Here is a 24,376-nt window from a genome sequence, read left to right on the forward strand (position 1 = left end):
GGTGGCATAACTTGTGAACCTATAAATTCACCAGCCCACCACCCACCATTTTAATAATGTCAGTAAGATACGCGCCGCCACGGCAGCTGGCATTGAATATCAGATTGTTTCTAAAATGTCGCTCAAGATTTGGATTATTTTGCTGTTCGGATTCACGATATATCTTCGTTCATCAGGTACGATGAATTTGGATTCCGATTTGAATCGGATTGTAGTTTTTCTTTTCCAGCGAAATTCTGCGTGAGAAGATACGTCAACGGTAAATGGATCTCGAAGGGAGATTGCGGGGTTGTTATACGAGTGGCTCAAGGTTACCGCTGAAGGTTATGTTATGTGTACTTTTCATGAAGGGCTCGGGAAGCATCTCAGAGATGCAGAAAAAAATTCAACTCAAAATCAACGATGAGAAGAAAAAGTGCATCGCGGATAAGGAATGGACTGTTGAGTAGCATTTCAACTCTTTTTGATGCGGCGCAATTTCGATTCAATTGAATTCTTGTGGTACTGAATGCTGTTGCAGGTCTTCCAGCGACGAAAATACGGAAACGTGAATTTCAATCGAGGTTGGGATGATTACGTGAACGGATTCGGGGATTGTGATGCAGATTTGTGGCTAGGTAGGAAGATTTTTTAATTTGATTCGTTCAATTTGTAGGTTTTCGTCGATGTTATCTTGTTGGTTATGACAGGGATGGTGCGAATGTAAGGTGCACGTTCGCGTTATGTGTGTGAACCTCTGGAATTTTGATGTTCGCGTTCACAAACTAACCTTGGTTCTGCGCAGTGAACCTTTTGCATGTAATACAATTTCCATGTTATTATAACGTATTTCGTTGAAATTCCTCGCATGACATCTTGAAAGACAGTCAGCACTAAGCGAGCATGCACCTTGCCTATTTCAAAAATGATTTGCTAGAAAGTCCGCTCGGAATATTCGTTGGTGAATCAGTAGAGGATATCTGTTGGGATCTTTGTCCGCAATCAGTTACTACATCAACGAAATAAATACAGAGAATGCATCGATGTCTGATGTAAAAATCTATCAGACACACGGGATCTATCAAAGCTTATTCTTGCAAAGCAGTTTGATTCAAAACCAACGTATCCCATAACTCCGTATCGTCTGTCTCCAGGGCTCGAGGAATTGCATAACAGGACAAAGGAAGGAGATATGGAGTTGGAAATCAACATGATAACCAAAGATGAAGCAATCCATTGGACGGCAAAATACAGGCAAGTCTGAAGCAACGGTCTCTGTGAAAACATGCAACCAACAATTCTGTTTCCCAGCTCCTTCCGCATCGGACCCGGATCCGACAAGTACAGACTGCACGTCTCCGGATACTCCGGGAATGGAACCGGTGGAGATGCTTTCTCATATCTCAACAATCAACAATTCACGACGAAAGACGCGGACCACGATAATGCGGCGTCAGGGAATTGCGCTTCCCTATTCGAAGGAGGCTGGTGGTTTTACGACTGCGCCGCCGGCAACCTGAACGGAAACTTCAACAAAACAGACCATAAGGGGATCTATTGGAATGGTTCCTCCAACCTCCTGCGATTCTCGGAGATGAAGATCCGGAAAAGAGCAAGAAATTGACTCTTGTACATCTGTGACGTCACAGCGGCGTACGAATGCGGTGATCGATTTGCTAAAAATTGCGAAAACAGGACAAAGGATCAAGGCTTCATAGTGCCATCTCGCGGTCGCACAGCAATCAAATGCTATAATAATCCCATAAAATCAACTATCTTCTGTCGCTTTGCTTTGTCCGAGATAGGGCCGAAAAAATTTGAAATTTTATCAAAAACTTGAGTTTTTTTAAGTTTTAAAAAAGGACCTTCAAAATTTGAAAACTGGACATAAGTCTCTTTGATTCCACTGCGACGACAAGCTTACGCTACGTCCAGGCCAGACCGGACAATGTATTCCGAGTCTGGCTATTGCTACATTGATATTGAGCAGAGTGTAAACGGTTTTCTATACTTTCTATACTCTATCCCCCCATTAACAAGTTATACAGCAGCCAACATCCCAATCGCACGGGTTTGGATTCCATGATGCAATAGACAACTCTTGTTAGCGCGTGAGAGAGAGAGAGAGAGAGAGTCTTTATTTTCATCGAACCAAAATACATAACAAACGGCAGTGATGGTGTTACAGAAAATATGCGTGCACCGTATTCGGTATTAGATAGGAATGATCGATAAGACCGTAAAGGTCATCTAGTCTGATCACACCAGCATCAAACAGGTACACTTGACTCTGAACAGTCTGGCTGTAAAGAAATGTTTAGTTAAAGGAAAATAGAAAAAAAATTAAACAATGGTGGCAAATGATCAATGAAGCAATGTCTGGGCGAGGTAGGGCAACAGTGTTAGTGTAACGACAAGAGGTGATCAAGTAGGGCTTTTTTGAATCTATTATAAGGCAATTCACGGATATGTGGTGGTAATGCACTCCAGATGATAGGTCCCGAGTAGTCGATAGATCTCTTAGTTAGGTTGTTATTGGGTGGGGGTAAGTAGATGTTTCCTTTATACGAGGATCTCGTGTAATGGGAATGGACATGTTTAGCAGGTATGAAAAAGTCATCAAACACAGTAGGCAGACTATTGGAAAAATATTTGTGAACAACTTTTGATACTTCGAAGCGATATAGTTCATCAACTCGCAAAATTCGATGCTTACGGTAGTAAGGCGATAAATTGGTACGTAAAGGTTAGGGTATTACCTTGTTTCGTGTGTATTTCTATTTAATTACTGATCGGTGTAATCGTCATTATCACTCGCGTTTTTCTTTCCCTATATATTCAATCGGTAGAACTGTTTTGTTGGTTACTTTGTAAGGACGGTTGAAGATTTGCGGTCAGGCATTGTTATAAATCCTACGTTTACTCTGCCCTTGCCTACTTTGTGTCATGATATATTCAATCATTGTAGTAAAGGACTGTGTTTGATTTATACCGGCGTTACCGACCGTCAAGATTAGACAGGCTTCTGCGCCTATAGTCGCCACACGAACATTTCGCGTGCCGCGCAGAAACAATAGACTCCCAAAACCTTGGCAGTCACTGAGTAGCCGGTGAAACGTTTTCACTAGGACAATAATTCAATGGAATTGCGCTATCAAGAGAGATGGGACTGCGATATTATGGCAGACTTATTGCTGGAGTCTAGACAAAGGAATTACAAAAGCCCAGCAATACAGAAAACCATCGAAGAGAAAATTTGTTGGTAATATTTTAATATTTTACACCTAAATAGGTTTGGAGTTTACCGATCTGGCATACCTACATGCATGAATTATATTCCATCCTCTCCGTGTATTTCATTGGTGTTGCGTCTCTGACTTTGCTTAACGCTCTCGTTTTGTGAAATCTCTCGTTGTTGTTGTTGTTATACCATTCTTACCTCACACTACCTCTTTCATCTTTACATTTCGAATTGCAATCTCCGTATTATACCGATGGCCACTACCGACGAGGGTCAGTTGAAAAGCTTATTGTGAATAAATTGCGATTATGAATGTGTTGTTCGTTGTAATATTCAAATTCTGTACCACAGGGAGCCTATTTGAATTATATTTGTGAATACATCTAGCTTCTCATAAACTTCAAGATATGGCGTAAATCCTGAGATAATTGTGTAGTAGAATTTAAAATATTTTTACATTCTTTGACCAAAAATTTCAATATTATATTCCAGATTTGTCACATATCTCAAAATCCTGACGTGTTGCACGAATAAATAATTGCATATTTGAAATCAGCGACCTCAAATCAGTATAATTCAGTATTCAAAATCAAACAGTAAATTTTGTGTTATATATCCATTTTACTATTTATACCTTGTAGCTCTAATTCAATGCTCTGTGATATATAAAGTGAGTCCATATGCTTATTTCTTATCTCCGCAACAAATACAATTCGAAAAACGGTAAATCATTTCCGTACATTTGATAAACGGTCGATGATACCCGATGAGGAGCCTAAACTAACACTTGCCCATCACTAAAATAAGTTTGGCATCCTGAGTTTTGTTTTCTCAACGTTTGCTCATTCTTTATACCTTGCCACGTCATTTCAATATTGTGAACTTTATCTTATGAGTTTCCTGGTTTCGTAGCTGCGTAGAAAATGGCATTTCGGAAATCTGCAAATCATTTCGGTGCATTAAATAAACAAACTGTCGGCAATATCCAATGACCAATCATCATTTGAGATTCTTACTAAATCAGAGATGGCATTTGCCTGTGTGACTCAGCTGAAGTGGGTCGCATAACTTGTGAACCTATAAATTCATCTATCCACCACCTATCATCTTATTAAGGTCAGTATAGGATACACGCCGCCACGGCAGCTGGCATTGAATATCAGATTGCTTCTAAAATGTCGCTCAAGATTTGGATTATTTTGCTGTTCGGATTCACGATCTACCTTCGTTCATCAGGTACGATGAATTTGGATTACGATTTGAATCGAATTCTATTTTCTCTTTTGCAGCGAAATCCTGCATGAGAAGATACGTCAACGGTAAATGGATCTCGAACGGAGATTGCGGGGTTGTTATACGAGTAGTTTAAGGTTACCGCTGAAGGTTATGTTCTGTGTACTTTTCATGAAGGGCTCGGGAAGGACCTCGGAGATGCAGAAGGAAATTCAACTCAAAATCAAAAATGAGAAGAAGAACTGCATTTCGGGCGAGGACTGGACAGTAAGTAGCATTCCAAAATTTTAAATATTTCGGATACAGCGCAATTTTCATTGTTAATTTCTTGTGTTGTTGAATGCTGTTTCAGGTTTTCCAGCGCAGAATAAACGGAAACGTTGATTTCTTCAGAGGTTGGGATGATTACGTGAAAGGATTCGGGGATTGTGATGGAGATTTGTGGCTCGGTGGGAAGATTTTTCAATTTGATTCGTTCAATTTGTAGGTTTTCGTCGATGTTAGCTTCTTGGTTATGTCTGACTATAGGGTTGGTGTGAATGTAAGGTGCACGTTCGCGTTATGCGTGTGAACCTCTGGAATTTTGATGTTCGCGTTCACAAACTCACCTTGGTTCTGGACAGTGAACATTTTGCAAATAATACATTTTCATGTTATTATCACGTATTTGGTTAAAATTCTTCGGACGACATCATGAAAAGAAATTCAGCACTAAGTGAGCATGCAGCTTGCATATTTCAAAAATGATTTGCTAGAAAGTCCGCTCGGAATATCCATCATTTCGTTTGTGAGTCTGCAGAGAATCTCTAATGTGATCTTTGTCCGCAATCAGTTATTACATCAACGAAATAAAGATAGAGAATGCATCGATGCCTGATGTAAAAAACAATCAGACATACGGGATCTACCTTGGTTTGATATCTTTATCGTATCACAAAACCAAATCCTTCCTATATTGGGGTGTTGGCTACTGCATACCTTGTTTTTGAGATAATATCTTGCGGAACCAATGTTTCACAATGTTAAGTTGCCGAAGGCTTAAGAAATCGTTGGCGAATTTGCGATTTTGAGGAATTGTGATGGCATATTTGATTGTTCCTATTGATATAATCAGGTGATCTTTAAAATGTCGGCGTTTACTTCAGCATTGTGGCATTACACGCTCCAAGTGATCGCTAGTCACCGAAGCAGTTTGATTTAAAAGCAACACCCCACCTAACTTCACATCGCTTGAACCAACACCTTCAATAATTTTGTAACGTTTGTCTCCAGGGCTCGAGGAATTGCATGAAAGGACAAAGGACGGAGACATGGAAATGGAAATCAACATGATCAAGGAAGTTGACGGAGCTCGCTGGGTGGCAAAATACAGGCGAGTTTGGGGCAACGGTCGTTGTGAAAACATGCAACCAACGATTCCTTTTCCAGCTCCTTCCGCATCGGGCCCGCATCCGGCAACTATAGACTGCACGTATCCGGATACTCCGGGAATGCGACCCGCGATGCTTTCTCACCTCACAGAAATCAACAATTCACAACGAAAGATGCGGATCACGACGTTCATTCGTCATTAAATTGCGCTACTTACCGCGAAGGAGCCTGGTGGTTTGCCGGGTGCGGCAACAGCAACCTTAACGGGAACTTCCACAAAACAGGCATCAAGGGAATTCACTGGTACACTGGCTCCTACATCAACCTGCGATTCTCGGAGATGAAGTTCCGCAAAAGATCGTAAACGTGACGTCACAGCGACGTACGGATGCGTGGATTGGAACTTTATAGCGCCCTCTCGCGGTGATCGATTTGCGAAAGGTTACGAAAACAGGACAAAGTATCAACGCTTCATAGCGCCATCTCGCGGTCACACAGCAATCAAATGCTATAAAAATCCCATAAAATCAAATAACTTCCCTCCCACACTTCCGCTTTGCTTTGTCCGAGATAGGGCCGAACATAAATTGAAATTTTTTCAAAAACTTGCTTTTTTCTAGATTTGTAAATCGACCTTCATTCTTGATGTGTGATTACGAGCCACGCTCTCAGCAGAGAGTCACTAAATATTCTCGAGCTAACTTGTGCAACAAAGCAAGTGAAATTTTTCATGATTGGCAAGGTGCATGGTCGTGTTGCGTTGATTTTGCTATGGTAAATAACTTCCCTCCCACACTTCCGCTTTGCTTTGTCCGAGATAGGGCCGAACATAAATTGAAATTTCTTCAAAAACTTGCTTTTTTCAAGATTTGTAAATCGACCTTCATTCTTGATGTGTGATTACGGGCCACGCTCTCAGCAGAGAGTCACTAAATATTCTCGAGCTAACTTGTGCAACAAAGCACGTGAAATTTTTCAAGATTGGCAAGGTGCATGTGTTGATTTTGCTATGTTACCAGCGCCATGCATAGAATGATCCTGTAGTTGAAATGCAAAGAATTTAAACCAACTAGAGCAGTGGTTCCCAGCCTTTTTCATCTCGTGCCTCCCTTGGCCGAAGCTTGAGCCAAAATTCCCCCCTTAGGAGAAATCTGCCCGATGATTGAAAAAGGTCATTTTTTACCGCGCAATCACCTGTTTACCGAAGAATAAGATCGGAGGTACGGAGTGTCTGTTTCTAGCAGGGCTGTAACAATACTTTGTAGACCTCCGATAACAATGGTCTTGGTCACAATCAAACAAATTCTGGAAGGCTTGACTCAACAGACCCCCACCCTTCTATTTGTGTTTTCGGCTTATCATGCACTAATCGCTAATAAAACTGCTGTGAAAAATCAGTATGCATAAATTTGCTGGTCTCGCGATTTTTTCTAAAGTGTGCGTATGCATTTGGCCAATAATATTGGTATTTTCATGTATAGCAGGATTGACCACATTCGAGTTGCACTCGAGTCAGCATTTTCTGATGACTCGACTTGACTCGAGTCATTTTCTCAAAATAGGGAAACAACTCGACTCGACAAGAGACAATCTGTGTATTGACTCGACTTGGAGTCATTGTACATGACTCGAACCAAGCCATATGACTCGTGACTATAAGACGGCCAATACCGACATTTCATTGTAATTTCGAAGATCAGTAAAGTGGCCTTCCTATTGGAATTTCGTCTATCGGTCCTGGTACTTGGGAATGCGACAATAAACTGCCCAAAGTGAGGAAAATTAGTATATTATAAATCAAAATCATTCAATATCACCAAACAGAGTTATAAAGAGTGAGTTTAACAAGACTTTAACTGGAAACTGAGCAGTCAACACACGGAATTGGACTCGGACTCGAGTCATAATACCATAACTCGAACTCGACCCTATGCTCGGTGACTTGGACCGTCTGACTTGACTCAATGGTGAATTGAAAATGACTCGACTTGACTCGAGTCAAAACTATGAAAGTGAAATTGACTTGTGACTCGGAGCCTCGTGACTTGGTTACAGCGCTGATATATACCCTGATATATAACATACACGTGATCAGATTTCCTGCTTGAGCTCATTGAAATTTAGGACACTCATTCGGTTTCGGCAACATTGCGCCAAGTTTAACATGCATTTTTTCGATCGAGTAGCTGTTCACTAAAAATAAAGCAAGGCTAGTGATCTCTTTGACTTGAATCGATGACGTTGGAATATTTTGTCACTTTATGAAAATGTTGACACGAAAATATAAGATAAATACTTCCGTTAGCGGCCTTGTTGTGATAGATTCGGCACGACATTTGCTCGCTTAGAATATATTTGATTGAGAGGCCGTCGCTGGCCTACAAAATTGTCTTGCGAACTGCAGCACATCTGAACTAGTTAAAAAAAACAAGGGCGAACTTGTATGGGAGAAAGAGATTTCAAATAGCATTTGAACATACTTTCAGCAAAAAAACAGCTATAGACAGCATACGCTCTGATATAACTGGTTGCCAACATGACAGTTCGGACATGGAACATTTTGGGCAATCCATTACAATTCTGAAGTGGAATTCCTCCCTAAAAATTGCAAAATTCCCCCGAAGGGGGGAATTCCTCCCGGGTTGGGAACCACTGAACTAGAGCAAGTTTGCATTTACCCATCATATCGTAATAGCAGTCCACGGCGTGAAAAAGTGGGCTTCAACGGTTTTGAGCGTTAGACCTGTTTTAGCAGACCACCGTAAAACTGTCTTGATAAAATACATGAACGACGAGACGAAAAACTCCAATGTTAATGAGTGCAAAATGCACATTCTTTAGGCGTCGCATCCTGTCTGCTCAGATTTTGGACTCTGTAAACCTTGCGTATCACTCTTGTATTCAGTCAAAATCAAGCAACCCAAATCGATAAATAAATAATGTTAGCTTAGGTTTTCATTTGAGACTACTAAGAATGCAAGCGAGATTCGCAACAATGTTTGCTCGACGTCGCTCGATGGAATGAAGAGCGAGACAACAGTAACGAGGACAATTTTTAGCACACACTAGCGAAAAGACAATTTAACAGTAACCAAACAATCAAATCGACTATAAGCGTACAATTGCAATTATTAGAAAAAGCGAATTACGATATGATTCCTCTAAAAACGACATCAAATAAAGGATAGAAAAAACATGTGGAACCACAAACAAAATTGTCCGCTTTTTTGAAATAGTATTGGTATTTCTCGTTCAATTCGCAGTATCATTACTTAAAATTCTAATTAGTTTCAGTGCTTTTGTCTCGAAAACATACATGTTGAAGTCAGTGTTGGGATCAAGTCACTATATACCTTCGAGTCACGAGTCATTTCGAGTCATTGCACATTTTGACTCGAGTCAAGTCAAGTCAATCGATTTTTGGAGGTGACTCGAGTCAAGTCGAGTCAAGTCAAGTCAAGTCACGAGTCAAGTCACAATTCAAGTCAAGTTGCCTGTTCGAAGCACAAGGCATGCTTACGTCATTGCATTTTGCTAGCTGTCAGAAATAAAGATTGTTGGTCATTGATTCTGGACTCATGAACGAATATAGAGTTAACTATAAACGCAAGAAGGCACTTTATTGCTCACATATACGTAGAAATGCTAAACTACATAAGTAATAGCATAGCCTCGGATTATAGTTACCAGTCAAAATAGAGAATAGAGAAACGAATTGATAAGATGCAATACACTACCCAGTTACAAATTGACACAATTCGGGCCTGCGCTAATGGCTGTGGACTATATAAACTATATTATAATTCAATTTCAATAAAACGAGTTTGGTTAAGTTAAGAACAGAGAACAGAAATAGACATTTTGCTATTAAATTACTTTACTATAGTAGTTTACGACAGCGTAAGCTGTAAGCTTCGATCACTTCGTTTCCGATCAATATATTTGCGTGAGAACAATGGAGGTTCAGGAAAAAGCACAATCATTGAATGATTTGTCGCTCTCACGGGTTACACCAGCGTTTCGCGTACAATCCGAACATATGCAAGACACAATGATTTTTATCGACATCGATTGCTTGATGACTCGAAATTGACTCGTGAATTTTGCTCCGAGTCACGAGTCAATCCGCATTTCTGATACGCCGAGTCAAGTCAAGTCAAGTCATTTTAGCAAGGTGACTCGAGTCAAGTCAAGTCATACGAAAAAGGTGACTCGAGTCTGACTCGAGTCAAGTCATGACTCGAGTCATCCCAACACTGATGCATTGTAGAATGACAGCCTAGCAAGCAGCACTTGAGCAGGTGTCTTTACGATTCGAAAATTATCCTAAATCTAACACTTACCAAACACAAGCTTTAACCTACATGCTCAAGTGTTTGACTTCCTCATGCTCAAGGGTCGTATCCTATTATGTCGCTTGCTCATCATATGTCCGCGTACCGTTTTTTATGTCGTTGCACGTTGCACCTATGTTTCAAATGAGTTGGTGCTTTTTGCAATAAAATTCGTTTTCGTTTCAAGTTCTGCGTCATTGTTGAACACGTCTGGGTTAGTTGTTTTAATTTCGAGCTCTGTGGCAATATTAAACACGACAGCGTTACCTAAAACGCGAAAATGCGTGACACGCAATACGAAACGCAATCAGGCGGTGAAAATCGACTCACTTTTGGCGTTTTGTTTTCCGTCTCATAAACGCCAATGAAATTGAGAGTGTAGCATCTTATCAAATACGTCGGAGCCGGAGCTACTCCTCAAATAACGGGCTCCAGCTCCGGCTCCGGCTGAATTTTATGTAGAGCTCCGGCTCCGGCTTCAGCTCCGGTGAAAATGCACGGCTCCGGGGCTCCGGCTCCGGGCTCCGGCTCCGGCTCCAAAGCCCTGCGGCCAATACCGACATTTCACTGTAATTTCACAGAATTGTGAGGTACCCACCCTTTTGGGATTTCGTACGATTGGTACTGGTACTTGAAAATGCGATCAGAAACTGCTCAAAGTGAGGATTAGTATATTATGAATGCGAAACATTCGATATCACCAAATATAGTTATATAAAGTGAGTTTAACAAGACTTTTACTGGAAACTGAGCAGTCAACATAATGACTTGGACTCCGACTCGAGTCATAATACTATGACTCGGACTTGACCCTCTGTTCGATGACTTGTGGACTCGGACTTGACTCGATGGTTGGTTAAGCACCAGCGTCACGACATCAGTGGCAGTTGTTCAAATCCCGGTTCGGACCAACTTCTATGTGTTGGAGGTTTCTCTCGGCTCCTCATCGCCGACCTCACTGTAGTTGCAGTGCGTTGAAAAGTGCAGACTGATAGCGAGTCGTGCTACAACTCGGTAGCAAAGATCACGACGGGTACGCATGGATGCGAGAGAGACTGGAGTCTGAATCAGTGAAAGATTGAAGAAGTCCTCCCCAAGATGACCTCGCACAAATACTTATGAGCATTACAAACAATCGTGTGGTGGTGTACATAGCCTGAAAAAGGCGAGGAGCCCACTGCAAAAAGTGAAATATTAAGAATAATAAAACTATCTACATATAATATATATGTACGTATAGAAATTTCGTAGTTCGACTTATTTGTAAGCAAATTCCACGCAATAATGTACTGAGAAATTAAGAGAATTGCTAATAGTAATCTTGATCTTGTTATTTACCGTCCCAATGGGGGGGTCTCTGGTTCCAAAAATAACGCAAGTGGGAACGAAGCAAAAATGTTTGGCAACCACCGAGGTGACAAACCTAATTATTTTTTCTGCCAACAACGCATGTCTGATTACCCCGCAATTCTGGAATGGCGGCTCTCGAACAATAAATCTGACCTACGGTTATCGATGAAAGACGATCTTGCGGAGATAATCGTATTTCTTATCGATGTATTTAAGATTAGGCTTGGCAATAACCAAAATTATTCTCATACACTTGTGTCCGCTAATTCATATTTTGATTTAAACTTATTTCAATAGTAACACGAGTATGCATATACCTCATGAATATTAGCAACACATTCTAGTGATATTTAAAAAGAGCAATACTTCCAATATGTTTCCGATATAGAATACGGCAAAGGAATAATCACAACTGGCACGAATCAATAACTCAAATAAAAAGATTGATTAACATAATAAGAATATTAACTACCCCTATATAATAATCATATTTGATGTCCTTTTGTGCCAATGCCGTAATGAACGGTGCGTGATATAGTCACGCGCCACAACTCGATGCGTCAAGCGAACACATTCCACATTGCGTTAGTCACCGTCACACCAAGTTTGCGATTTAGTTTTATATGTTAATCACCACCGATTCTAAAATGCCTCAAGTTGCAATAAGATCATGAATAATAAATAGCATCACCATAATCGGGGTGCAAAAACGATGACACGCGCTCCTAGTATAGTTCCAGCAACTGTTATAAGTTGGTTATAAATATATTACACTGTTTTATTGTTTGCGCCGGTACTTCTATGGGTCATATTTACCTATTTCGGGGCGCAAAATTCGAATCTGGCCTTAGTTTTGTTCTATCTCATCACGTTTTCAAGATAACATATGTGTCGAATATTATTACTACTTTTTCGGGGTAAAGTAGATTTGGCCTAATTGCAGTAGCTACTGAAGTAGTTATGTTTTCAAGCTACTTCTACTTCTACTTGAACAGTATTTCGGACGACCTATTTTTATCAGACACCGCTTACACGGATGAGATGACGAGGAGGAGACTAGACAAAACTTCAACACTTATATACGAATTCTGGAGTCGACATTGGTCGGACTCGGACTCCCGCAACCCGCAACCCGCAACCCATTGTTGTTTCAGCTATGGATAATACCAACGGTGTCTCGCCACTAGTTCGCTCATTTAGATGTTTGTGAATAGTCGTACATGTTAACTGTCGACATTAGGATTTTAGATTATTTATTAACCACATATTTGAACTGCTGCAAATTTTGTGCCAAGCGTGCTATAGATCACCTACACAAGTACAATATGGTAGTAGGTAGCATCAATTACTGAATATCAGCATAATTTTAATTCACCCATATCGGAACAGGTCGCGGTGTCACTGGTCTCGTAAAATTGGTATGATCGATGATAATAGTTACCAAAAGTAAATTTCGAAAGTTAATTGTTGACAATATGATTTTAGATTTTCTAATAACCACATATTTAAAATGTTCAACCCTTCGTGCAAAACATGAGATATGTAGATCACGTTGATTAGTACAATATGGAAGTAGGTAGCATCATACTACTCAATATCAGCATGATTTCAATTTACTCATATCGGAACAGGTCACCGTGTCACTATAGTATGAGTCTCCTGCAATTGTTATGATTGATAACAATAGTTTAACAAAAGTTAAATTTCGAAAGTTCGCACGCGGAAATGCATTGCGTTATGAATGATCTCGCGCATCGCAGCCTATCCTAGTCATACCAATGTATTCAGTTCATGTCAACACCCAAATACAATTTAGATTGCAGCATAAGGAAATGCCATTTAAGCCATTGACTGACGACGGACCCTTTGAAGTCATGATACAAAGGTAATTCCGCGTAAATGTGTCGCTTATATTGAAAATCGTTCAAATCAAGCCGAAATACGACGCAGGAAGTCGGAGAAATGGCTGGGTATTTATTACTCTTTGCTGGATTGACCTGGATCTTCTTGCTTATAGACGTATGCTGCTCTTCTGGTATGTATTAACCGGCGACCTGTATGATTATGGACAATATATATTAGTGATATTGCGAACCTCAGGAAATTTCCGATTCGTGCGAATGCGAACCTTTTTGAAAGGTTCTGTGTGAACTGTGAACGCGAACGTGAACCTTTGACGTCACGTGATGTCATACTGCTAATGCCATACCTAAATTTCAATGAAGTGATATATTAATGTACATTGTACACGATACCTACTGACGACTCAGGCCGCATTGTGCCACAATGCAGACGAGCATGCATGCATTTTAAACGTCACCAAATGCATCAACTGGAACAATCAAATGCTCTCCTAATCCCATAAAATCAATGTCACCGGCTCTTTGCCAACAACTTCGTAGAGGACTTGCAGGGCCAGACGGGACAATGCATTCGCCGTCTGGCTATTGACACATTGATATTAGCAGAGTGTAAAAATCATTTCTATACTTGCTACCGATATTTCCCCATAAACAAGTTATACAGTAGACTACGCACCCCAATAGCACGGATTTGGTTTTTACGATACAATAAACATATCGATCATAGATGGATGCCGTACGTCTGCTAAATTGTTTTTACATTAGACAACGATGCATTCTTTATACCAATTTCATTAATTGATTGATAAAGCATCAATTGATGACTACGTACATGTAGCGCATTTCGTTCTTGCTGTCGCGTGATTGCGGGCAAACCTCAAAACAAACGGAAAGCGGAATATTTCGAGCGGACTTTTGTAACAAAGTAGGAGGAAGCTTTGAGATTGGCAAGGCGCATGCTCGTTTAGTGTTCATTTTTTATGCTGCCAGCGTCATGCAGAGAGTGATACGAAGTTGAAATACGAAGAATTTCAACCAAAGATGTTATAATGACGTGGAAATCTGTAATATATGAAAAAGGTTCACAGTACAGAACCCACCAAGGTTCGACTGTGAACATAAACCTCTAACTTAGTAAGGTTCACACAAAGAACGCGAACGTGAATCTCACGTGCACACCATCCCCAACATTTAACTCTGACATTGTGCTCCGAACTTGCTTTATGCAATATTGAATCACGCAAGAATGTCAAAAATAAAATTTGAAGTTGCATTTCCATCTTGCTGAACGTAAATCAATGATGAATGCATATGCTTTGGGACTCGAATTAGACCACCACGTATCAATTTTGTTGTTGCGGTCCTATACTGTGATCAAATAGTTGCAGAGCTTTCATTCACTTTTTTAATTGGATTAAAATAGAATAATAATTTATTGATACAATATCGATTTATAATCTTGATGCGGCCATTTCTCAAGTCATGTACTTCCGCAAAGTCTCACTCAAGTCAACCTTTTAATATTTATTCAGATGGCTTTTGCTCCAGAAGCTACATCAATGGACATTGGACCTCAGCAGGGAATTGTGGCGTTAGTATCCCCCATGTTTCATTTTTTTTTCATCAATAGTGCATAAAGTCACAATTTCTCATGAGCTTCAGACTACTCCATTTCCAGCACTACAATCTCGCATATTATACCATGATTTTGCAGTACATCATTGCATACCAATAAACTACGATCATGCGTGACTGACGCATTCTAAACGAACATTGCGTACCGGACACCACCGTCCCATGGGCTGTATTTAGAGTCATCAGCACGACATCTGGTACCAATTTCGCTGTCACACTATTTTGAGTCGATGTAAAAAAGTAAATGCCCGATTTCGAATGCAGATATATCGAGGGGTAAGGAGGCGCAAACGTGGTAACGCAAACGTTTTTTTCGTGATGTATGAAATTGTGTACTTCTAAAGCTGTGCTCATCAGTATTAGTCCCTTCTTCCAGGACGGAACAGCGCTTGAAGATATTATGGCCAATTTGAAAACGCTATCGGAAGAAGAAATTTCTTCGACCACGCATTCAGGTAATTTCGCCATTTCTTGAGTTAACATATACCGAGGATACTAGGGAAGTATTTCCATCGGTGACATTGTACCACTTCCATCACGATTTGCCGCATACACGTGTGTCAAACGTGGATAAAGCTATTTCCGATCCCTTTTTTTGAAACTTACCAGTTTTAACTGATTTTCTCTTCCTTTATCTTTTGACATCTCCAAAGGAGTTGATACAGCGGACGAACAACCCAAGTAGCACCTTGTTTCTTGGACTTTGAATAACCAGAAAGTTATTGTTCAGAACGATGTACGGAACGATATGGCCCATCGGACACGGTGAATATGGAAGAAGTTTCGACAAAAACCACTGTTGGTGGGATTACCACAGGCAAGTCGTAACAATAACCGCCTAAAAATAATTGTCTGGCCGTCTACACATAATCGAATTAGCAAGTGTTGGCGACAGCAATTTGAATTTACGAAAGTACTCCCAGATTGTTGAGATATACGATGACGCGATTTACGGTGACTTGATTTGTCTGTGGAAACATTGCAATATCCCGCCATACAAATGCATGACGAAGAAAAAAATGTGTGCCCATAAAATACAAATTTGGAATCGTGTGCGTCTCATAATGAAGGTTTTCGTGGTATATCCTACCTTTGAGCTTTTCTAATATAAATTTCAACCAAACCAAAATCTTTACGAGAGTTCAAGAAACAACAGCATGCAACAAAGTGATTAATAAAAACTCACGGATTCATCACCATTAAATATGTGCCCGTAATTGTCGAAGAGAACCCCGCCTGGGGTAGGGCGAACCAACAAATTCTCTGGTCAGACTCCGATCCGACGACTACTTGGTAATGTACTTGAAGCTGGCAAAATAGCGTATGGGTATGATCCACAGCTTAAACAACGATGCGTTGCGGGTACGAGTGCAACCGAGGCCGACTCCAGAATTCTCACCTGTATAAGTGTTTAAGGTTTATCTCTAGGCTCTTCCTTGCCATCTAATCCGTGCAAGCAATGTCTTAACAACGCTTGGAAGTGGACCATGCTACAAGTCGGCAAATAAGGTATCATAATGAAGACAATCGGCCTGGTGTAAATAACAATTGTAGTCGACAAACACCATGAAAAACACAAACAAAGAAACTTTAAATGACCGAAATCTGGACCGAATAACTGCGATAATAATCATCTACGATTTCAGGTTATATATTGTATATTGTAACAAAAGAAACATGACAATAAATACTCTCAGACTTTCATTCGCTGCTACTGCCGTTTGGTTTGGAGTTACAACAGCCATATGCTCATCAACAGCCCCAATACCGATTCTGACCGTAAAAAGTGCGAATCAACCTTTGATATGACTCCGATCCGGCTCCGAGAAAAATACGACCGGGTAACCGGTCTGGCTCCGATACATATCCCGCTCTACCCCATCCATCAGCTCTGCCGGTGAATTTGATTACGTGGTTTGAGACAAAAAATATTTGATAGCAATATGTGCAACTACCAATATAATCATTCATCAATTTGAAAAGGTTTCTTGCGATTTCAGTGCCTATAATAAGGCAGCGGCATGTCAAAAGAAAACAGTGATGGTACAAAAATTACAAGAGCTATCCGCTACGCGAAATCCTCTATAGTGGCAACTTAAGATGGATAATTTGCGCCCTGCTGGTCCATTACGTCTGTCCACTGGAACGCCGCCGTAAGCTATATATATAATCGAAATGCGGCCGTTAATAGCAGACAGATTGTACACTGTTCAAAAATAACTATTTTTCCCCGATTTCAGCCATTCACTGATTAAATTGTCAGGTTACCTGAAAAACGCTGCACACCAAATTTGGTTCAATTTTAACAAGTAAGGACTCCGCAGATCCAATTAAAATTGTTAATTTCTTGGCAAAACAAAAAAAATTCAAATTTTTCTGCCAACCCCATGAAATTGTTGAGCTGTCTTCAAAGACGATGCAGAACAAATTTGACTCAATTCCAACCAGTAGAAGCGGAGTTATTTTTCTTTGATAATCCTCGGATTATTCACCAATCAAGCGTCACCATCCTCGAATCAATAGTTAAAGTGAAACGTTCATGGAAATAAACCACATGCTAAGTCCAAGTTGGTATAATTACTTCAAATAAGGGTTGGGCTAGATCTTTGAGTTTTTAATTTCATGTTTGCATTGCTTCAATCAATATTTAATACCATCCTGTAAGTTGATTAATATTATCGGAGTTTTGCAGACCGGATCACGGCCATTTCTAGAATCCGGCCTAGGAGTCGGACCATTTAACTTTAAAACAGGATGGGAGTAGGACTGGAGTATTTGTCGATCCGGCCCGCATTAGTCACGAGATAGATTTAGAGTGATATTTTATGATGTGGGGTAGTGGAAAAAGTAGGGTTACCATATTTGGGGGTTCAAATTCCGAGCACCATATTAGCCCCCATTGGCGGATAACACATTGTCTGTCATAGGACGTCACACTATTAAAGCTCTTCCTATCGACCAGAGATCCACACTAGCATACATCCGGAGTTTTTCAACCCTTTATGGACGCGACTGCGTTTCTAATTTGTAAAATGATTGCATTTTGGCAATGGCGGTGGTTTGCATATTAAGTGTGTCGCGCGAAATCGCGTCGATCTAGCCCAAATCTATCCGAAAATGATTTTGTTTATGTTCATTTACGAGAAATATCCGAGCCTATATCAAGTCATCATATTTCTGGATATTTACGCATAGTTTAGAATTTTCTCCCGGACGCAGTTTGAACGGTGAAATTCTAAACATGTCTGGAAATTCCGGACGTATGGCAACCCGAGGCAAAAGCCGGGGTAAGGGTATGGGGTCGCCATTGCAGCATACCATTCCAGACTCTCAATTGGATAGCTATATTGAAGTTTGTATATTTCGCATTGAAGTTTCAAGTAATAATATTATAACAGTGAAATCGCGAACATTGCGGAAATCACAGCACAAGATCTATCGTATACGAGTTTATATTGGACGATTTAAACATGATTGTGATATGTAATAATGGCGGTGTGTGACTATTTCTGATTGCAGTTAAGTTGTATTTTCCTGTTTTTAGAGAAACCGATAGAAAGCAAAATAGTAGCTACTACAGTTGAACTGGACGGGGTTTCGACAGTTACCACCGCAGGCGACAATACTACAAGTGAGTACGGTCATATACCTATCGCCGTAGCCGGTGCGTAATAACGGATATTACATATCATCTATCGACCACACCAGGTTGAATACCATACTATTGTTTATCATTCCTTTGGACCAGTAATTATTACCCTTTTTAGCGGTGGTATCCCTTGAACTGCCATGAAATTTTTCCCGTACCCCCTATCCACGATTGAAAAGCAGTTTTTGAAGCAGCCCCGAAAACGTTGGTTTTTGGGCTCAGTATAGGGTTTCAACACGATTTCTGTGGATTTTTGGAACAAGAGACGTAGCAGCGACTGAAGATATTAATGTCGAAGGTATCGCCAACGTGCTGTGTTTTAGGTTCCTAAAGTTTATCACAACCGATCTCTTTGGCAATGCGGTCTACGTGGTCGCAGGTGCACCGAAACGTCATGGGTCTTGATCTTTCTGGTGCGGAAGTTACGACCAGAGCCGAAATGCCGGAGTGTGACACTTCCGCACCAGTAGATTTCCCACCCCTGGACTAAAGCACCCCAACGGCTTGATGTTTCCAGTCTCTTATAATTACGATTAATGCTAGACTCGTTTCTTTAACTTAGGTTTTATTTTTATTAATAGCCTACTCTTATGTTGTTGTAGGGGCTGGCATACCGAAATTTACAGAACAAATTATCTTGAAAGAAAATCGCGCGAAGCGCGATGAAAATATCCGATTTGAAGAAATTCAATGAATAATATTCCACTTTTATTATGATTTGCAAAATAATTGATATCATAAAATAGCGTACGATTTCACACTGCATCCCGTACCCATACCTTGGTGCCTCGCACCCCCATGAGCTCCATTGACTCCTGGTTGAGAACATCTGCGTTATGCCATGTGTCAATGGGACAGGTATATGTAAGTTTAGTTGCCTCCCACAAGGAAAAGTTTTGAAATTTGAAGTGAGTGCAATATTAATCCATTAAAGTACTCACAAATGACATATTCGACCTGCGGAATAAATTGAAAGAATTGGTAAAGTATTAATTATCCATATTGAACGAGTTGTAGGTTGTCCGATTTCAATAATCGATGTACAATTATAGTCCTCATGAACTGGCGTCATAGTATGTTGATACAGACGCTTCCTTCAAATGGCTCATACGAAATACGTGTTCGTCATTCAAATGTAATGATTAAATAATAATATACAAAACACTTACTTAAATGCCGTTTTAAATTTGAGCAAACGTCATCATAAAACATGGCATCTCCTTTTCAGCTTGCAACGAATCAGTCTTCACATTTTCCGAGGAGAACCACCTTGATTACGTGTTGTACAATGGTACTTTACCTGAGATGTCATCGCTCACAGTATGTGCCTGGGTTAAGCCTGACAAGGACAAAGAGTTTGTGAAAGGATCGCTCATCAGTTACTGCGAACGGCACGGAAGCGATTGCAACACATTTTTTGTGCTGCTGCACTCAAATCAGTGGCGGCTCGTGACAATATCGGGTGGTGGGGCAAGGGCTGCGAGCGACTTTTATCAACATGACGTCACAATGGCGTTCTCCAACGTAAAAAAGTAACTTTATGATGGTCACATGAATTTCCCGAAAACAGTGATTTTAACGTAGGTGCCGCGAGAGGTTTGCCGGTGAGCCGTGACTTGAAGTGTGGTAACAAATGTTTTATTCATTTATTTTTAATCAAAGGATTATTTTACAAAATGTACGTGAACTAAGAATCGTCCCTATGCCACGAATCAAGTATCAGGTCATCCTTAGTAGCATGCGTTTTGATTTCATGGTAGAGTTATAGATTACGCAAATCGATAGACCCTAAAATCCGACCGTCACCCCAAATTCGAAATCCGGATCCAGTCCGGCCAGGTAAAAAAACATTGAAATCCTGCTCCGGCTCCTTAACCGGACTGTGGCCATCTCTGGTTACGACCAGGTGATAATAGGCAACCAAAGCGGAGGCACCCGGCGTACGATTGGATCAATAGACTGGACAACTTCTAGACCTCTCATTTTCGCTCTAAAGGCAACTGCGTAAACTACGTACGGAATAAAGATTCAATACGATTCATGTTCGCACTTGACTTGACCTGACTAATTCCAATGACTAGAACTCGAGAGATTGCGTAAGCCTAACTGGAAAGGTCAACGAGTTCGGACACATACGCAATTGTTATCTCATAGATTGGGCCTGTCATATTGAATCCAGAACATCAATTTGAATGGTCTTTGAAGAACTAAGGACAGCAGCCTCGGAACTTCGGTCTCGGAACAACGTAGGACATTTTGGCCTTGAAACTGGAGACTGTGACACAACACATACGGCTTACTGTCTATAAGTCTGCTGCGAAATCGCCGTTGGAAAATATATTAATATATAAATACATGAATAAAAGCCGTAACTTAGTATACTGTTACAAGAAATCATCGAGAAGTAGCATACGCAATCTCATAACCCATTCCGGTATGGTACACTGTCAAAATCAATGCAAACAGACGAACACCGAACTTTGAGTAAAATAGATCGAGGAATAGGCTGATCGAATGATCAGCTGTTAGCCGACATCGAAAATGAAATAGCTATCGCAATTGACAGGGGATTGTAAGCAAATGGTTTGAAGGCCACAATTTCACAGTGAAATGGACATTGGCGAACATAAAATTATGTGAATATTTGAATGCAAACCGAGAATCTTGGTCAGCTGTTTCATGCGATCATCGAGATATACCATTGGAAATATCATCACCGATCTCGTTATGGAACGCAGACTATAGATTAGCACAGACCGACACCGGCTATTGCGTGAGATCCGCAATGACGTAGGTAGGCTAAGTATCAGATCAGCGCGCATCTCTACCATACTCGACCTCGAAAACGAAATAACTGCCTCAATCATTGAGTGTCAACTTTAAGACTTGGCACCGCGTTCGATACTAAAATCAAGACATACCGTGTGAAAGCTCATGACAGATCTAGGTATGGAACATCGTTAAAATCAATAGAGACCAATAACGGCTTTTGCGTAAATTTGTTGGCGATAAATGAAGAGTCAGCTCTTACTCGACTTTGGAAACGAAATTACCACCCACATAGTTCAGTGACAAACTTAAAACTTGTTACAGCGGTCGATACTAACACTTACCGTGCCAAATATCATGACCGATCTCGGTATAGAACATCGTCAAAATCATTGGAGACCAATACCGGCTTTTGAGTAAAATCTGTTTGCTGTACTATGTACATGATAGATCAGCACACACTGAACTTCCGAAACGGAATTACTACCATTATCTTTAAGTAGTAAGCCTGAAACTTGGAGCAGTGTTAAATGCTACCTTCACGACATATCATACCAAGTTTCAAGAATTATCATGGTGCGAAACACCGTCAAAATCGACCTATACCAGCAAAGGTCGACTCAACGCATATTACGGTAACCGAGTTCAGATATAGATACGATTGTTACATCACACCTCAAGGGCGAGTAGGCATATTTGCCCCGGTTGCTCGGCCATTTTACGAATAGGAGAGAGGAAATCACCGTTTCTTTATTGTGCGCGGCTTTGAGAGAATAGATAGTGAAAGCTTGTTATGAGCGCTACCGGGGCAAGCCCCGGCTAGGCATTCACAAAGCGAAAACACAGAAGAGAATTCGATTTTCGCAGAGGCTTCGCTATGTATGGGCGTTTGCAAGCGAAAGCACATGAAGAACGCAGGTTTCGCTGTGATCTCGGTATATATTGATTGCTGTGCGTCTATAAATGGTCGAATTGTTATTGAACAGAATTTTAGGTGGGGCAATGCCCCAGTTGCCCTATAGGACGAGCCGCCACTGACTCAAATGGATCACGCCTCTTGCTCGTTTATGTCAACTCACAATCCTATCGGTTCTCGGGGGCTCCGTTCATAACGACTCCTTCGCTTTTGTGCGTGGTGGTGCACCCATACGAAGTGGGCTACTACATTAACGGTACTGAGCCAATGGATAGAATCGACCGTGAAAACTATACGAACATACCGACTGGCGGAGTGCTGATCTTAGGACAGGATCAAGACGGCAAAATAATCGGAAGGTCGCCAGGACAACCTGAAACTCCCCATCAGGGATTTCGAGGCGAAATTAAAGGACTTCGTCTGTGGAAAAGAGCTTTGAGCACAGCTGAGATTGTGAATTTGCACCGAGCTGGATGTAACTGTGCTACCTTCAACGAATCAAATTCGATCTTACATGGGCACGTGACTTCTCACTACGATATTTGCAAAGGTTGAGACGATTGTAGTCGAGGTTGAGACGATTTGTGGACAGACAAAAGAGTATTGAACATTTTAAATTTTATTATCGTCTAAGTTTTAATATTTACTGCATACATGCATAGGATTTGATGCGTCATTACATCTTCGGCTTTGCGAAGACACGTGACCAGGATTAAAAAAATCGCAGTAAATAATTTCGAATAAGTATGAGTACCACCATACCAAGATATTTGCTAACATTACCCACAGCAAGGATTTCGATGTCTTTCTTATCCAATAATTATACTTCCAATCGTTTGGATCCGTCATATAAATCGCTATAAGTCTCTTCAAATCATGGATTTAGTTTATGTTTCTTTACTTTAACCTGACGTTCTGAGTCGGTGTTAAGTCTGTAACAGAGCTGAGCAATGTGTGGCCAGCGACGATATTTTGAGTGGCCTGCGAAAAGTTACTTTGCATGTTATCCCGTGGAATAATATCATACGCTGTGTAAATATACCGGAAACTAGCTCATTTTGAAGCCTGTTAATTGATGTGCCGCAATCGCGTGGCCTGCGTACGTCATACCAGTAATTCAGATTCAGAATAAAGCCAATGTGCTGTAACAATTAAAGTCACAAAACGGCACTGTTTCCATTTAGTTTAGTTCAAACCTTATTTGTTGGCATTGTCACATTTACGACACTCTCTGTGGTTCCAAATCCCTTATTCGAAAAACAGGTCAATCAGTGCTCGTGATTAAAGGATTAATGGCCGGGCATGCATGTCAACAAGAATTGTGAAAGTTCCAGGAACATTCGGAGCACATATATTTGTTTACTTGAGTCATGGGCAGGCCTGTTTATTTTTGGATATTGGGTTTTATTTTTGGAGATTCTCCAAAAATAAGATTTGAAAACATCCAAAAATAATATTTTTTTGGATGATGATTTTTCAAGATTTTTCAAGTCAGAGCGATGTAAACAACCAGAAAACTCATAAAAAGACACAAAAATAGCCTGTGTGTTAGGGAAGGGGTCACCGAAACGCTAAAACTAGTTCCACTCATTCCACTCCACGTTTCTGCTGACCTTGCCTTCCCGCCCCCTCCGTCTTTGTACTCCTATAAGTTTCACAGTACGGCACGTAGAGAAGACGGGCAGGCAGCTTGAGTGAGGCAAAGGGAACGGCGAAATCAAATACGGCCACCTCTGTCACAACCGCTTCGTCTACACGGGACGGAACTGATTGGCTACCTCAGACGGCAACAGAACTTGATCCAGGAGATGGAAAGTGCGTGACCCAAGTCTGTTAACGCCCATTGGTTGTCAATGAAGAAGATGGCCTCCTAGTTGACTGGACACCCTACCTAACTCCTTGATGTTATGGACGAGAAAATTCCGGCATGTGCACCTTCGCTGCAGTGGTGATTCCAACTGATCGTTCTTGATCGCATGGTCCCAGAGCTGAGCAGCACCACCGTCACGAAGCTGTTCCCTCTAAGCTGCGCACGTG

At 40.8% G+C, this 24,376-nt stretch overlaps 2 protein-coding genes across 2 annotated transcripts in view; both read left to right on the top strand.

The window, feature by feature from the left end:
* Nucleotides 1-60: 60 nt before the first annotated feature.
* On the top strand, nucleotides 61-6,188 carry LOC145435497 (ficolin-1-like). Its single transcript, XM_080312777.1, has 6 exons — nucleotides 61-176; nucleotides 230-288; nucleotides 351-440; nucleotides 4,806-4,902; nucleotides 5,726-5,924; nucleotides 5,975-6,188. The coding sequence occupies exons 1-6, from the start codon at nucleotides 116-118 to the stop codon at nucleotides 6,186-6,188; spliced, it is 720 nt and encodes a 239-aa protein (XP_080168903.1). The 5' UTR covers nucleotides 61-115.
* A 7,152-nt stretch (nucleotides 6,189-13,340) lies between these two features.
* LOC145435498 (uncharacterized) overlaps nucleotides 13,341-24,376 on the top strand; it is a 64,416-nt gene continuing 53,380 nt past the window's right edge. The window contains exons 1-3 of the mRNA XM_080312778.1: nucleotides 13,341-13,393; nucleotides 13,443-13,543; nucleotides 14,903-14,961. Coding sequence (XP_080168904.1) covers nucleotides 13,341-13,393; nucleotides 13,443-13,543; nucleotides 14,903-14,961 — 213 coding nt within the window. The remainder of the gene's footprint in view (nucleotides 13,394-13,442; nucleotides 13,544-14,902; nucleotides 14,962-24,376) is intronic.

This window comes from Botryllus schlosseri, chromosome 3, assembly GCF_051294905.1.
Source record: "Botryllus schlosseri isolate E-star chromosome 3, Bs_hap1, whole genome shotgun sequence".
Lineage (NCBI taxonomy): Eukaryota > Metazoa > Chordata > Ascidiacea > Stolidobranchia > Styelidae > Botryllus > Botryllus schlosseri.

Coding starts and splice junctions, on each gene's coding strand:
- LOC145435497 (XM_080312777.1), top strand. CDS start 116: ATGTCGCTCAAGATTTGGATTATTTTGCTGTTCGGATTCACGATATAT. Junction 177..229: donor GATATATCTTCGTTCATCAG/GTACGATGAATT, acceptor TTTCTTTTCCAG/CGAAATTCTGCGTGAGAAGA. Junction 4,903..5,725: donor TGATGGAGATTTGTGGCTCG/GTGGGAAGATTT, acceptor GTTTGTCTCCAG/GGCTCGAGGAATTGCATGAA.